Genomic DNA, 15,255 nt, shown 5'->3' with positions numbered 1-15,255 from the left:
AATCTTTTCATTTGTCATTACGATATGTGATCAGGTGGCTGCCAAAAACATGAAAGGTTCTATAAAGGTTTGATTTTGTGCGGGACGTTCACTTAACCTCTGATTTAGTAGGGGAAATAGTAGCAAAACCCATTCATGTAATTTATTTGCATTTCTCATCTGTGAATTTCTTCTTTGACTGTGTTGTGTTATCGTGAATGACATCTCCAATTCCCTTTGCATCATTATCAAACGATATCATAAAAACATTGTGAAACAAATGCCAGCTAAAACCTTTATGACTATAAGTGTAACATTAAGGTCACTGTGCTGTGTCTGCATCTGCTTGGTTTCATGCTTCAGTGAGCAGGAATGACTTTTAGATTTGTTGACATGCCCATCATCACCCACCCCCCACCCCCTACACACACACACACACACACACACACACACACACACACACACACACAAATCGTTTATGGACTGTATTGATGTTGAGATTTGTGTATGTGCATATGACAGGTGACAGACTGCTGGAGGTTGATGGGTCCAATATGAGGGGCCTGACTCACCACCAAGCTGTTGAGTGCCTGAAGAGGACTGGGGAGGTATTCACACACACACACACACACACACACACACACACACACACACACACACACACACACACACACACCTACACGCTCAAACATGCACAATTATACATAGACATAATTTCTCTTTTGCTGATATGATTTATTAAAAGCAGTACATTGTGACTGCTATTAAATGTATTTTACATGTAAACAGCATATCTTCATTTCCAGTGTCAGCGTTACCCCTTTTTCTATTCTCAGTCACTGTTGTTTTTTTTGACGATCATCACAATCCTTTCCTAGCATCATGAAACCATTTTATCATTTAGTTGCACATGTTGGACCCTTACGACCCTCCAACCTTATCTGCAGTAATCTAGAAAAGCTTTTTTTAAAGTTGATATATATAAATATGCACAGAAAAAAAAGCACAGTAGCTGGTGATACTGTACATCATGCTCTGTACATGCAGGTACATGTTGAAGTATGAACTACAGAACATATAAAGCGATTGCATGTGAATCTGTTCCACATAGGTGGTGAACCTGCTGTTGGAAAGGGAACCCACAGTGATCTTGGAGCCCAGACTCGACTCACCCTGCCCCCCTTTGGCCTACAGTTCATCACATACACAGCACCTAAGGACTGAAGTCTCCATGGAAACAACCTTGAGTGGTCAAGCCAAGGACTACAGCTTTGTGACTGATGGTGAGATGCAAGAGGAAGGGGCACATACTCTCACATAGGAGAAAAAAAAGAAAAGATAGACAGTGTCAGGCGCACACACACTCGCACACATGGCCCAAAGGTGACTGTGAGTCATCTGACAGCTACATTGTGGTTGCTGTCAGAGTCATCCAGGGCTGACGCTCCCTTGGTCCCCCGAGACAGCATGCACTGAAACCTTGAAGCTGCCTGTTCACTGCCTGAGCTTAGTTAAAGGGACAGTTCCTCATCTCTACAAAGCTTTCCTTCTGAAGTCACAGCGAGACAACATGTGAAAAAGGGATAGTCTGCTTGTTTATATTTTGTCGTTGGAGAAAAATAAATGGGAAGATGTGTTAGAGGAATTGATGTACTTTTTTTATCACAATGTACCAAATCTCAGCCCACATTACAGATTAAAGATTACACAACACACATTAATGCTCCAAGATTCCCCTCCGTCTCCTCTCATTCCTAGAAAACACACATGAAGTGGTGCTGAAGAAGAGTTTGTCTGGCCTCGGCTTCAGCTTTAACATTTCGCAGCTGCACTCAGGTCCAGACAGTGGCAGCGTGGTTCGTATCAAACGTCTGTTCCCGGGTCAACCAGCGCTAGAGAGTGGCCTGCTGCGAGAGGGAGACATCATTCTGTCTGTCAACAAAGAGCCTGTCAAGGACCTCTCTTACCAGGTTGGGTTTAGGGTATTTAAAATGATTATTAATCCTATCCTAAAATTAAAGCCAGCAGATGTCTACATTCTTAAATAGGGCTTGCTAATTGCATGTTTTTTGTGGATGCAGTTTTGTTTAATCTTTTTTCCCAAAACTGAATTAGGGACATAAAAAAGTGGGTGCACAATGTGTTTAAAAAATGTCAGATAATAAACTGGTTTATGAGGTGCTGACTACAGCCTAAAGCCTTGTTCACTAATGGCAGCACTAGGGCTGAACAATTTTGCAAATTAATCTAATTGCGATTTTTCTTTTTTTTTTACCAATATGGCGGTTGCGATTTAATATGCGGTTATGTTTTTAAATTTTAGTGCCGATACAGGTTAGTAGTGTTGCCCTGTGAGGTAGCAACTTTACCAAGCAGGTTTTGTACAATGCCAGACACATCTTCTTTTTTAAAGCCAAAATAGTCCCACACAACTGACGTAGTGTTCCTTTTTGACACAAAAGTTTCCCTTGTGTCAGGTTCTGTCAAGGTAGAAAATGATAGTGTAATTGCAGCCTCTGCGGTTAAAAAATCTTCTTCTAACATATTGCAATATTATTGTAAATGCAATAAATCTTTAGCCCTAGGCAGCATAGTAGGTGATTTCGTCTGTGGTTAAATAATTGTGAATGGGCTGGTGAGTGTAGGAGCACCACTAGTGGCCCTGTTCTTTCTTAAGATCTTGGCCACGTCATTGGTCCACTAATCCTTTAATCTTATGCCACTGAAAATAGCCAAATGTTTGTGTCCTTGCCTTTAGTGTGTTATTTAATCTTTTGTGTACTGCCAACAAGTTACAATGGCATTCACACAGGTGCACTTACACAAGTCAACGTGTAACAATTTAAAAGATTTGTAAATTTTGAGCCCATCTCAAGCTGTACCCAAACATTCCCGCGCTAACGCAGTTTTTTTGTGTTGTTTCAGAGGGTTTTGTTCCTGCTACGTGGAGCTCCATCTGAAGTTCATCTGCTGATCTGCCGACCAGGTCCTACAGTACTGTATGATGCAGACGATAACACACTGGTGAGCTCACATGCACACAAATACATATATACACAAAAAGCAAAGTAAGACCCAGTAATCCTCATCTTCATGTCCGACTCTATAGAGTCCTGCATTCTACCGTGAGGTTCGATCTCAGTCTCTAGACATTCGACTAGGAGAGGACTACAGCCAGCTCCTTAAGTTTCAAAATGATCTCCCATTATCTACCCCAAAACAGTCACCAACCCATGAGGAAGATCTAAAAAACACAGTAGAGAAGAGCTCAGATCCTCATGCAACTCCAGCATTCCCAGACACCCAGGAGAGTCTGGATGGGGAGAATCTCCCATCTCCTCCTCGCTCACCCCCGTCACCCACCTCACCTATATCACCTCCGTCACCAGTCTCGCCACCCTCACCTGCCTCCCCAGCATCACCTGCCTCACCTGCCTGCGGCTCTCCCCTGGCTCCACCAGAGTCACAACCAGCCACTGATAAGCTAGAGGAACAACAGGAAGTAGATAGGAAGAAGAACAAGGACGGGAAAGAGAAAGAGGAAGAAGATGTTGCAACAACTACAAGCTCAACTGTGATGCTTATGGATGACTGTCCTAAGAGTGCTTCAAACTACGTATATACCAGGTAAGGTATCAAAAGTAGGCACACATGAAAACTGTTACATACTAGGACATTACCCTATAATAAAAAAAATTGTATCAATTATTCTTCTCTTGTAGCCTGGCATGCCAGATGAAAGCGTTTCACAGAGCACAGTAATAATGTATGTTTTTTTACTAGAATATTGGCATAAACATTGGCAAAATGGTTCCCACTCATGGCCTATTCATTGACCAAGAGTCTTGCTCAAGGCAGCTAAGGAGTGAGCTGTGTTTAAAGCTTGTAGTGTTCCAGCAAAGTCATATTAGACGTTTTAAATTAAAAACAGCTTTTATAAATTGATGAAGATGAGTACAACTTAAATTCTGCATGTTTTGGATAGCAACTTTATAATTTTTGAGTGAAGTATTATCCTATGCACTGTACATCATATACAGTATTTCTGTCTATTTATCTGCAGTGGAGTCAGAGAGGAGGCAGATGGAAGTGTGACCTACTGCCTGATGGGAAATGGTCTGACTATCACGGCAGATGAAGAGTACCTGACCATCAGCTCCACACTGGAGCCTCTTCGCAGCCATCATTCCAGTCTGGCCACGCACACTCAAACAACCAACCTTACAGGCCTTCACTCTCAAAACTCCAACAGCTCCTCTAGTTTTAGCTCTCAGAATCCAAGCCTTGGCCCTCACATCCCCACCACTACCACCACCTTGCCCCTCAGCCACTCGTCTGACACCCCGACCACTTGCTCCCTGGCCCACCCATCCCAGCCACTCACAACCCAGCCACCAAAATCCAAGCATCATCCAATCCAGCAGGGGCTTCTTCCAAGTCACTACAAAGCCATCTCCAAGAACAGTAAGCCTATCGTGCCCCCACCGCAACCTCCTGATCCCCCCTTGACCCCCATTACAGCTCAGGTTGTCCCTTCTGTGCCTCCCTGTGCCAGTCCACCTGCCCTGACGCTGCCCCCCACAATACTGCCCCCTCCTGCTCAGAGCCATACACAGCTGAGAGAAGAAGCAGAGAAGAAAGAAAGGGAATACAAGTATGATGATTATGAAGAAAATGAGGAGGAGGAGGAGGAGAGTCGGAGGAAGGCAAGTTTGGGATCTTTTGTGTACTTTGTTCACTTTACCTTTGCCAGCAGAAAACTTGTTCATAATGTTTGGGAAATACAAGCTTTGGTACAGCAAACCAGTAATTAAAGTTGTCTGTTTTTTGTCTTGCAACAATGAACAAAGAAAGAGATACTATTGACAACTGGTCTATTTAAAACATTCACCATTTTCAATGTATAATTTACATGCAATATTTTAATTGTGATATCACTATAATAACACATATAAACCAACAATACCACAAACAAATGATAATAAATGCATCTCTCCTGGTTCTTATACAAGGTTAATGTTTAATTGTACATTGTCCCGGTTAAAATAAAATGACATTACATTACAAACAGGACTTCAGCTGTTTTAGAATGTTTCCAAATATATCTTATTTACCAAAACCTTACTGGTTAATCATATCCTATACTTGTATGCTATGTCATATGCAAGAGGAAAAGTTATACAGGCTACAATATAACAAACAGTAAATTGTTTTCTTTATATAAAAAATGCTTTACCATAGTTAGCCATCTTAGACTCTTTCTCTCTTCTGCATAACAGCTTTACAGTGAAGTTATGGTTAGGAATCTGGGATTAGCGGAAAAGGAACACTTGAGCTTTGTCCACAGGGTTCACCAAAGTCAACAAAGTTGCTAATAAAAAGATAAATTATTTTTGTTTCTTGCCTCTCAGGGATTGGTTAAAGAGTTTGAGCTGACAGTGGTTCTGACCAAGTCCAGGAGTGGAAGCTTTGGGTTCACCATCACTCGAAGCAAACTGGATAACTGCTACTATATACAGGAAATACTGGACAACCCAGCCAAGGCAGATGGACGACTCAGGGCAGGAGACAGGCTTGTCACAGTATGCTCAAACACACTTTTCCGTACATTTATGCACTTGTAAAAACATTATCATGATTATTTTATTTAGCGTATGTGCTGGTCAAGTTGACTCATTGTCATTTGTTTCTAGGTAAATGGACATGATGTTACCAATGTGGGAGATGATGTTGCCATGACAATTCTTAGATCATCTCCGAGAAGACTGAGTATGACCCTAGGGAGGGCTGTTTCCAACCTGGTGGCCCCTCCATCCTGTGACAGCCTGCCTGATATAGTGCTTTACAAGACACCTTCTGGACAGCTGGGTGAGAACTGCATGTTTTCACACATTTTGAAGACACAGAAACACACCATTAGTCATAATTTAATATCATTTAGTTCTATCTACTATATACTGTATGTGTGCGTTCTCCAGGTATAAAGCTGACAGGAGGCATTGGCAGCAAATGGCAAGGCATCTACTGTCTGCAGGTGGTGCCAGGCTCACCAGCCAGTGAGGAGGGCACTGTCCAACCCAGTGACAAGATCCTCTATATCTGTGGCAGGTGTACTCTGGGAATGACCCTGGAGGATGCAGTCAAAGCCTGTGAGAATGCCCCTCGTAAAGTCAAGCTTAAAATCCTCAGGTATGTGCATTCAAAGGCCCGAGAGATACTCATACTGGCACTGAAGTAGGTTTGATTTTGTTCTTTGAATGACTGACTCTACTTTTTGTGTCTGTCACAGAGAAGACCAGCCAGTGAACCCCAAAGCTAAGTGGAATGGTAAGCGCTTCTGAAGGATTTATGGGATGGTTTCGCCTGATTGAGTTAACCCAAGAACACATAGTTTGCTTGTTATATGCACTGATGGATTGCCTAGAAACCAGATATGTTTGTGCTCAACTGAATGATGAATAACAGTTCAATCATTACCAGGAAGCATTCTCAGTTCTGGGAAGACACCAGTAGTGCAAGATTTTGCAAGCTTTAGCAAGATTTACCACCAGTAGTTCAAAATAATTGTTTCCTGTGGTAGTGCATTTCTATACAAGTTTTCTTTTGTAGGTCTTTTTGACTGGAAAAAAGAAAAGAAGTTCTTTGCTCGTTTTGAAGAGCCTGTTTCTCCAGAGAAAGACTCTCCTACTGAAGATGGTAAGTTTTTTCTCCATCGAACTCTCATTCTTTCAGCACCATAACTGGTTCTCTTTCACTCTTTTGCTTGTTGCTCTTTTGTCTGTGTGAAGCTGGAGCTCAGTGCTGAAAGATAGTTCGCTTTGTGTGTGTGTGTGTGTGTGTGTGTGTGTGTGTGTGTGTGTGTGTGTGTGTGGTGTGTGATCTGAATGCTGACAGACAGATCCTGGGCTCTCACAGCAGGATTAATAATTAGCAAGCTTCAGGCCCTCCACTGTGTATTGGACTGCAGGGCTGTAGCCATCACCCAAACGTGCACACGCGCACACACAGACTGTGTCATACAGCCAGTGGTCTACAGGGCAGGTAGCTCAGTTGCCTGGTGACAGTGCATGCATCGGTAAGGGACAGGGGAGAGGGTCAGTCTGAAAAGACCAGCCTTGTTCATCTGTCATAGAAGAGACGTACCCATCAACACTTCTCTTTCAAAATGGCCGGAGAGGTGGGAGGTTGGTGTGTGTTGCTTTTTTCTGTGTGTCTGTTACGGAAATATCATTGGCTGAAAATGGTCGCATGAATGGTAAATGGTACAGAAGGGAAGTTCCATTGTTGGCTTAGGGCCAAACTCCAGTTTCTACATCGCTTTTAATGGCTTGATCAATATTAATTGAATACATTGCTTTGTCTGCTTTTTTTCAGATGAAGCCTTGTATAGGACTCCTGGAAATTTCAGATGTCACTCTCTCACACAAGAACAGGATAAGTTTCTGAACATATTACATTCATACACTGTGTGTGTGTGTGTGTGTGTGTGTGTGTGTGTGTGTGTGTGTGTGTGTGTGTGTGTGTGTGTGTGTGTTGGTGTGTTGTGTGTGTGTGTGTGTGTGTGTGTGCGTGCGCGTGCGTGCGTGCGTGCGTGCGTGTCAGGCTTTCTTTACACTTGATTCATCTTGATTCATGTATAACAGAATGGAATTTTTCTGCCAACATAAGGTGCTCCTGTAAATACACTGGTAGAAACGGACTCCTCCGAATTCTCGTTTTCTCTCTCCTTCTTTCACCTCTGGTCTCTTTAGAGTTGCATCATGCAAGTAGAGTTTACAAAACCAGAAGGAGGAGGCCTTGGCTTTGCTTTGGTTGGGGGAACCAACGGCAGCATGCTCAGAGTGAAGGAAATCTGCTCTGGTGGAGTAGCTGAGCAGGATGGCCGGCTGAGAGTGGGAGATATTCTATTAGAGGTAACAACCCATAATACACGCAAACTACATATGTATATATAGAGGGGAGACCCTCATCCTCACTGTGTGTTTTCCAGGTGAACGGTGTGATTGTGTCCGGGCTGAGCCACAGTAAGGTGGTGGATATCCTGCGTAGAGCTGAAGGCACTGTACAGCTCACCATCTGCAGAGACATCCTGCCCCTGACCTACTCCGAGTCACCTATAACGCCCAACTTGTCTGCTCACACTGAAGCTATTTTAGCCGAGCAGCCGGCTCCTGTGTCCAGCCCTGATACCTGTTCCTCTCCTGACGTCATGTTGAAAAGGCCAGTTGAGCGCCCCCCTGGTACGATCTCTGACAACTGTCTCTCCTGATATCATTCATTTTTAAAAAGGAAATCATTCTGAAATGAAGAGCTTTGTGTGCTGCTAATCTTACTTGAAACTTCACTGCCTAAAGAATTCATAAGAATTCTAATTAAAAAAGAAAATGTAATTGGTTAAATCACAAAATATGAATAAGACAGCACCTTGACTTTTGAAGACTTGGACTAAGAAACTGCCCTAACTAAATGTGTTGTGTCCTACTATTATTGTTTCAGAGGTGACTTCAGACCCTCTGGTCAATGAAGCTGGAGTGTTTGTTACTTCTCCACCTCCTCCACCACGCCGGCTGACTGTCGTAACAGATGATACTGAAATTATACAGGTAACAAGCACATGGACAATAGTGTGTGTAGTAGTAGTGATGTCAACTTCTATTTAATGTAAATCACACCCCTCCTTACCTCTTTACCAACATCTACTACTAACATATTGCACCTTCTGTCTGTTGCCTGTCTGACTGTGTGGAACAGGAGAGCTGTAACAGCACCCCTTCTCATCAAGCTTGCTGCCCATCCCTCAATGTCACTGACATGTTGCATGGAGCTTCCGAAAGGTAGTAACTTCCCAAACTACTCTCCTATTTTATTGTCTACTTATTTCCTCCCCTCCTCCACCTCGTCATCCTGCTTATTCTTCTGTTTTGGTCTGCTGGAGTTCCACTGTAAGCCACCATGAGGCAACAGAGAGCAATGATGAACAAAAAAAAACACTGGAATAAATTCTGTTGCTTATGTGCTGTAAGCCCCAATGAGGCAAAATTATCAGTTAGGAAATTTGTAGTACTCTTCTCTGTAGCCTAAAAACAAGAAGTATAGCAGAAGTATAAAGCTATTTTAGCCTCTTGTCTATACTGTATTTTAGGTGGAAAAGTCGCAGGGAAAGGAAGCTCAGCCTTGCATGATTTCATCCCCTCCTACCGAAGAGTAAAATGGTCTGGTCTCACCCCTGCCCCCTGACTCCCCCAGGAAACAAATTGTGACCAAACTTTTGGACCGGTCCTGCAAAGACATCCGGAAAACCCAGTCAGACGGCTGGAGCAGCGAAGAAGAAGATGATGATGTGTTTGATTCCACCGGTCGGGAAATTACCTCAGCACAAACAGGTGTCTACTGCTCTACTCCTCTCTATTGTGCTGATGTGTCAAAATGAAAAATTCTATCTATGTTGAGCCATACAGTACTAGCAACCCTTGTCCTCCTCTTTTCTTGTTTTCTTTCCTCAGGCCCACCCATAGTATCAGAGGAGGAACTGGCCAGGTTAGCTCTCATTAGCCCCGCTACGACCAGCCAGTATTCAGGCTCCAGGGTCAAAGCTCTCATCCAGATTCTGCAGCATCAGCTGGACCAGCAGGAACTGGTCAAAGAGTTCATGGTTTGTATGTTTTATGGAAAAAACTAATTAATGTACATGGTATTTACTGATTTGTAATTTATTCTTGACCAGTTAATGTGTGTCATGCTGCTCCTCTATTAAATGAGTTTGTATCACTGCGCTCAGACAATGGGAGGAGAACTAGTACGACCAACAGAGGTGACTGTGCAGTACAGCACAGATCTACTGAGTTTGGCAGATCAGTCTTCTCTGTTGGAGCCACAAAGTATTAAGCAAGATCAGAGAATGGAACAGTTTTGCTGGTTTGAAATTCAAGATGAAATCATGGCTGAAATCTACCCAGTCATGTTCCCATCAAGCATAAACCCAAACAGCTAATCTTAATGTTATGAAATTCTGTTATAGTGGTGTCTTAATGTTGTGATTTTATTGTTGGTACTATTGTTGTGGTTTTAATGTTTACTGTCAAATGGTATTGTTGTTGTAGTGTTGTCTTCATGTTGTGGTTTTTATTGTCGGAGTAGTGTGTTTTTTCTTGTGTTTTGGGTTTTGTTGTTTTTGTTGTTGTTGTTGTTGTGGTGGTGGTGGTGGTGCAGTTTTAATAATGTGAAATTGGATTGTTGTCTTTTACTTGTCTTGTGTTTACTGTGTTAGCTTTTTTATACTCCAGTGTTAGGTTTTCCCTCTGACAGAGATGTATTTTTCCGTTTCCTGCCCAGGGACTACAGATGAAAATGAGCTTTTAGCTAACTCTAGTGCTACTAAGGAGCTGTACACTGTTCCTCTCAAATAAATAAATAAATGTAACCTTTTTCACATTGAACCTGCTATTAAAGCTATATATACAGTAGGAGGGTAATAAAATTAGTACTGCATTGTGACCCTTTGAGAGAAATCTGCAAAAAAAAGGATCTACAGACACACACCCACGCACGCATGCACGCACGCACAGAGAGACATACTCTGTCATTATTAAAACATTGCAGTTTTGGAATATTTTTACAGACAGACATACTGTGATCCTGCTGCACTTTTTTAAGTGTTTACATTTTATTTTTGTAATTGTGCTCATGTGGTTCATTCAGGCCCTGGAACATCTGAAGCCCTCTGACAACTGTCTGGTGGGAAAAGCCCCTGAGAACAGAGATAAGAACCGCTACAGAGACATCCTACCCTGTAAGTCTGAAAGATGACTTCTGTTCACTTTTACTTTCTTCCGAAATTTTCTCCATTTGTTCAAACCACTGCACTTTATCAATTTTTTTGGTGAGCTCAAGCTTGACACTTATAGACTTTTTGTAGTCTTGTAGACTTTTTGTCTGCAAGGTCTTTACTGAATGGAGTGGAGATGTTTGTTTACAACACTTGTCTGCGCGACAAATCATTTCCTACTTTAGAATCAATAATTCACTTGAGCAGCACTTATAATGTCCCATCCCACCAATTAGCCAAGTATGTGATGATGAAAAAGATATAATTTGTTGCCCCTTGTAATTATCTGGGATTTATATTTTTAATAAATAAAGCAACATCAGGATACAATTATATTATAAGCTGTATAATTAGGATGACTTTCAGGAGGTAAATACAGAGAGACAAGAAAAACTCCACAAACGTGTGTGTGTGTGTGTGTGTGTGTGTGTGTGTGTGTGTGTGTACCCTGGGGTGTAATGTTTTTGCTCAACACTGTAAATATTGAAGAAGGTGTAAAAGCTGGAGACGCACTCAAACACACAGAGGTGTTTCCTTCTCCAGCCCTCAGTGTGTTGGAGTGAAAAGATCACAGTTGAAATGAATGAGCGTGATGAAAAAGCATAGTGACCCCCAGTGAAATACCACCACACCTTACCAAACTTCTTGTTGCTTGCAGCCTGTTACAAATGCTGTTTGTGCAAAAGGTCCAGAAGAAAAGGGAATGTTGTTTCCCTTGAACTATTTTCTATAGAAAGCCTGGTTTCCAGTCTGTGGCTTTTTTGACCTCACAAGCAGGAGGTGGGGGACCAACCCAGAAAACATTCCTAACGGCCCTTAGTCTATCACCTCTCTCATCATCAAAAAACCTCTTCACAACGCTGGTTTGTTGCGCCTGGCTCCAGACCTCAGAGCTGTTTACTTGGCTTTATTTAATGTACACTTAGATTGCGTGCTTTTAGCAAAACAACAAAGTAGCAGTGTTTGTTGTTTGTGATCATAAAATGAATGGATTTATCAAACATTGAAAAATCCAACTGGAAGGAATGTCTACCTGATCTGTTTGTGGGAGGATGCTGCTGGAGGTGTAATTAGTTTTTTTGAATGTTATGAATTCATGCAGTGATGCATGATCACACTCAAAACAACACACACACACACACACACAAAACACTCATACACACACACACACACACACACAGTTTAAGTTGTTTTTTCCTCTTTCTCTTTCCCCACATAGATGATGAAACCCGTGTTGCCATTGGAGACAACCAGGACTACATTAACGCAAGCTACATTCGCATGCAAGTTGGCAATGAAGAGTTCTTCTACATTTCTTGTCAGGGCCCTCTGCCTTCCACAGTGCCGGCCTTCTGGCAGATGATCTGGGAAAACAAATCTGATGTCATTGCCATGATGACCCAGGAAGTAGAACGGGGAAGGATCAAATGTCACAAGTACTGGCCAGAGAAGCTGGGTGTGCCTCTGGACTCCGGCAGGTACCAGCTTCACCTGGAGAACCATCAGTACCTGGAGTACTTCCAAATCAAGGGCATCCGCATGGTGGAGACAGAGGTAAAACATTTGTGAGGAATACCTGTCTGTCTGTCTAATGCCATTAATATTATGGTTTACTCTAAACTTCAAACTTCTGCTTGGTTCTTAACTTCTTGTTATTCCAGACCGGTGAGACACATTTTGTCCGTCACCTGAAGTTCACACACTGGCCTGACCACGGAGTGCCAAAAAGCTCCGAGCAGCTGGTTCGCTTCATCCGCTACCTGAGGGCAGTGCACCATATGGGACCAGTCACTGTGCACTGCAGCGCTGGCATCGGACGCACAGGAGTCCTCATTTGCACTGACGTTCTCCTCTGCCTCATTCAGAACGATTTGCCTGTGAGTGGAAGCCATTTTATTAGGTTTACTAATTGGTTGACCACAACATTTTTGTTATTTTTAGCAATGCTAATGGAATGTTGATCGGCCTGTCTACTACTTTGAAATGTCTCAAAAATTATCAGATGGATTACCATGACAATTATGGTCGTTAGATGATGGATCCTATTGAGTTTGGTAATCCCCTGTATTTCCTCCTCATTGTGAGCTTGCTGTTGTTAGCATGTAGCTCAAATCCTAACAACCTTTTGTCTCTGTCTTCAGATTAACGTAAGCAAAATCGTAAAGGAGATGAGATGTCAGCGGCATGGGATGATTCAAACTAAGGTGAGTACCAGAAGATGGGTTAAAGTTCAAAGTTCAGCTTTAAAAAATACTGTTTCCAAGAGCTATACTTCCCCTTTGTCTCTCTCGTTTCAGGAACAGTACTTCTTCTGCTACAAAGTCTGGTTGGAGGTTTTACAGGGCATTTTACAGCTTCACGGCAACCAATGGCAACCGGAAAGTCCCCGAGACCACAAAGTAGTTTGAATGTTTCCACCTCCAGTTCACCGACCTGTAAAGCACAGACTGTGTATGAGTAACCGTGTGCAGTCTATCATAATACTGGTTATACCTTTTTATTCGGCTGTAGTTATTTTAGTTAGCTATAATAGGAAACCTGAACTTTTCTGTTTTGATACTTTGTGTTGAGGAGGACTATTGTTTAGTTACAACTGACTTTCACTTTAATGTTTTTGTTCTTGTATGTGCTCTCGGTGCTGTGATTATGTCAATATAATTTAGATCACTGAGGTTGTTATGCCTTTTCAGGCTTAGTGATTTGCCTTCTGTCTTTAACATTTTTTTTTTTTTTTAAATATGTGTTTCACTATTTGAATGTATCTCATTTATTTTCTCCATGTCCTTTAATTTGCAAATTGCATTCATTTGCAAAAGTCACATTGCATGGAATTTAGAATCTGGTAATCTTTTATCTGGCAGTAATGTTTCTAACGTCATTAGCAAAGTGCACAAGTGAACATAAGATCATCATACCAACGGGAGTATCTGTTTGTAACCTTGATGAGTAGCATTTCATTAGGCATTGTGTCATCATTTCATTAAGTGCATTTGTACCCTGGAGAAAAGAGCATTAGCAAAAGAACCCTATTGATTTTTCAGTTCATCATCTCTGGAAATGAAAAGAATCAAGTGCCTTGGAATGACTCACACCGCTTGCTCCACATTGAACCCGAGCCACTTGTCACAAGCGGTCGGGAACAGAGAGCATGAAACTGATTTGAGAGCACCCGGTGGTGGTTACTGTAGATTGAATGTGTAGCTTTCAGTCTGTTTGTGGTCTGAGGTGAATGTTTGATAGATCCAAACCAGAAGAGGATTACATCTCACCTTTTAGTTCAAATGTAACTTAGAAACAATGTGAACTTTGCACACCGCCTGTCAATTGTTTTGTTTGTGGGCCGAATTTATAACAATGAAAGTCTTACTACACATAATCACAACTTGCACATCCTGATACAGATAAAGAATGATTCAACATAACAAATGTTTGGATGAATTCATACATTTTCAATTCACTGTTTTACTTAAATTTGATCGAGGTGAACACTAAATATTCAGATTTTTTTGTAGAATGTACAAAACTGATTGAAATTGAAATAGCTAGTTGCTGGGCATTAAGGTGTTATTTGTTATGTAACATCCTTTATCTGTATTCCATAGCTATTTTAATACAAACTCAGCCAAAAATGCAAAAAATGTAAGGTTTACAAACTTTCCATTTTGCCACTTTAGCTGTATATGATGTGTACATAGCAACAAAGCTGCATCTCCAAGTCACAGATCAAAGATGATTTATAGCTGCTAGTTTGAACCTCAAACTTTGGATGTAACTGCTGTTTGTAACTTCTTTCAGCTGCTATCTCACACACACACACACACACACATACACACACACACACACACACACACACACACACACACACACACCAGCTCTCTTAATGCATGCAGACTCTTTAAGTACAGACGTCTGAGCCTGGTGTTTGGCTGAATGAATTGAACATGATCAAAATGTGGACTGTAACAAAGCAATACTCTCCAGGAGGAGGGGTGATCAGAATGTCAACTTCTTACCTGATAACATCTTTCAAACAGTTTGGAGCATGTTGGTAAGACACATGCATTACTCTACCTTTGCCATGTGGATGGCTACACAGAGCCATCAGCCTCTGTACCGTGTATGCAACATTTTTTCATCAATGCTGGTTGATGGTCTCCAGCGATAGGTTACTCTCTGTTATGTGCAAGTTCATGTTCTCTTTAAAATCCTGTTGATATGTTTTTTTCCCTCAGATCTTCAGAACAAACAAAAGCACATTTTGCATTCATCTGTGGAAATGCATCTTGTACAGTCAAAGCAAGTGCTTATGCAATAGCATTGTGAAATTGAATAACCCTTAATTGCATATATATGCTAAATGAATCTCTTGTCACTGTACCAGCCACTATGTAACCAATAACTGAGAACAATGTAATACCTCTCTCTTTAATTAAAAACTATTGTGAAACTTG

General features: G+C 41.7%; 1 protein-coding gene and 1 long non-coding RNA gene across 5 annotated transcripts in view; one reads left to right on the top strand and one right to left on the bottom strand.

Annotated features, from left to right (window-relative positions):
- LOC116705435 (uncharacterized) overlaps positions 1 to 7,500 on the bottom strand; it is a 31,027-nt gene extending 23,527 nt beyond the window's left edge. The window contains exon 1 of the long non-coding RNA XR_004335935.1: positions 7,445 to 7,500. This is a non-coding gene — a long non-coding RNA (uncharacterized LOC116705435). The remainder of the gene's footprint in view (positions 1 to 7,444) is intronic.
- The window catches only part of ptpn20 (protein tyrosine phosphatase non-receptor type 20), a 27,068-nt gene extending 11,813 nt beyond the window's left edge, over positions 1 to 15,255 (top strand). Inside the window, exons 25-47 of one of the 4 annotated variants that reach the window (XM_032541612.1) lie at positions 502 to 587; positions 1,091 to 1,262; positions 1,738 to 1,949; positions 2,905 to 3,003; positions 3,089 to 3,606; positions 4,043 to 4,685; positions 5,391 to 5,561; positions 5,673 to 5,847; positions 5,958 to 6,168; positions 6,269 to 6,306; positions 6,589 to 6,675; positions 7,354 to 7,417; positions 7,733 to 7,892; positions 7,970 to 8,219; positions 8,479 to 8,582; positions 8,731 to 8,813; positions 9,226 to 9,362; positions 9,483 to 9,631; positions 10,678 to 10,768; positions 12,024 to 12,358; positions 12,466 to 12,681; positions 12,946 to 13,008; positions 13,102 to 15,255. In XM_032541612.1, coding sequence (XP_032397503.1) covers positions 502 to 587; positions 1,091 to 1,262; positions 1,738 to 1,949; positions 2,905 to 3,003; positions 3,089 to 3,606; positions 4,043 to 4,685; positions 5,391 to 5,561; positions 5,673 to 5,847; positions 5,958 to 6,168; positions 6,269 to 6,306; positions 6,589 to 6,675; positions 7,354 to 7,417; positions 7,733 to 7,892; positions 7,970 to 8,219; positions 8,479 to 8,582; positions 8,731 to 8,813; positions 9,226 to 9,362; positions 9,483 to 9,631; positions 10,678 to 10,768; positions 12,024 to 12,358; positions 12,466 to 12,681; positions 12,946 to 13,008; positions 13,102 to 13,212 — 4,175 coding nt within the window. In that variant the 3' untranslated portion in view covers positions 13,213 to 15,255. Of the gene's footprint in view, positions 1 to 501; positions 588 to 1,090; positions 1,263 to 1,737; positions 1,950 to 2,904; positions 3,004 to 3,088; positions 3,607 to 3,705; positions 3,738 to 4,042; positions 4,686 to 5,390; positions 5,562 to 5,672; positions 5,848 to 5,957; positions 6,169 to 6,268; positions 6,307 to 6,588; positions 6,676 to 7,353; positions 7,418 to 7,732; positions 7,893 to 7,969; positions 8,220 to 8,478; positions 8,583 to 8,730; positions 8,814 to 9,121; positions 9,363 to 9,482; positions 9,632 to 10,677; positions 10,769 to 12,023; positions 12,359 to 12,465; positions 12,682 to 12,945; positions 13,009 to 13,101 lie in introns of those variants that run through there. The other 3 variants (XM_032541613.1, XM_032541614.1, XR_004335932.1) reach the window with 3 other exon arrangements.

Source organism: Etheostoma spectabile, chromosome 17, assembly GCF_008692095.1.
Source record: "Etheostoma spectabile isolate EspeVRDwgs_2016 chromosome 17, UIUC_Espe_1.0, whole genome shotgun sequence".
NCBI lineage: Eukaryota > Metazoa > Chordata > Actinopteri > Perciformes > Percidae > Etheostoma > Etheostoma spectabile.
Note: the sequence above shows the minus strand (reverse complement) of the source record. Positions and strands in the feature narration are given on the sequence as shown.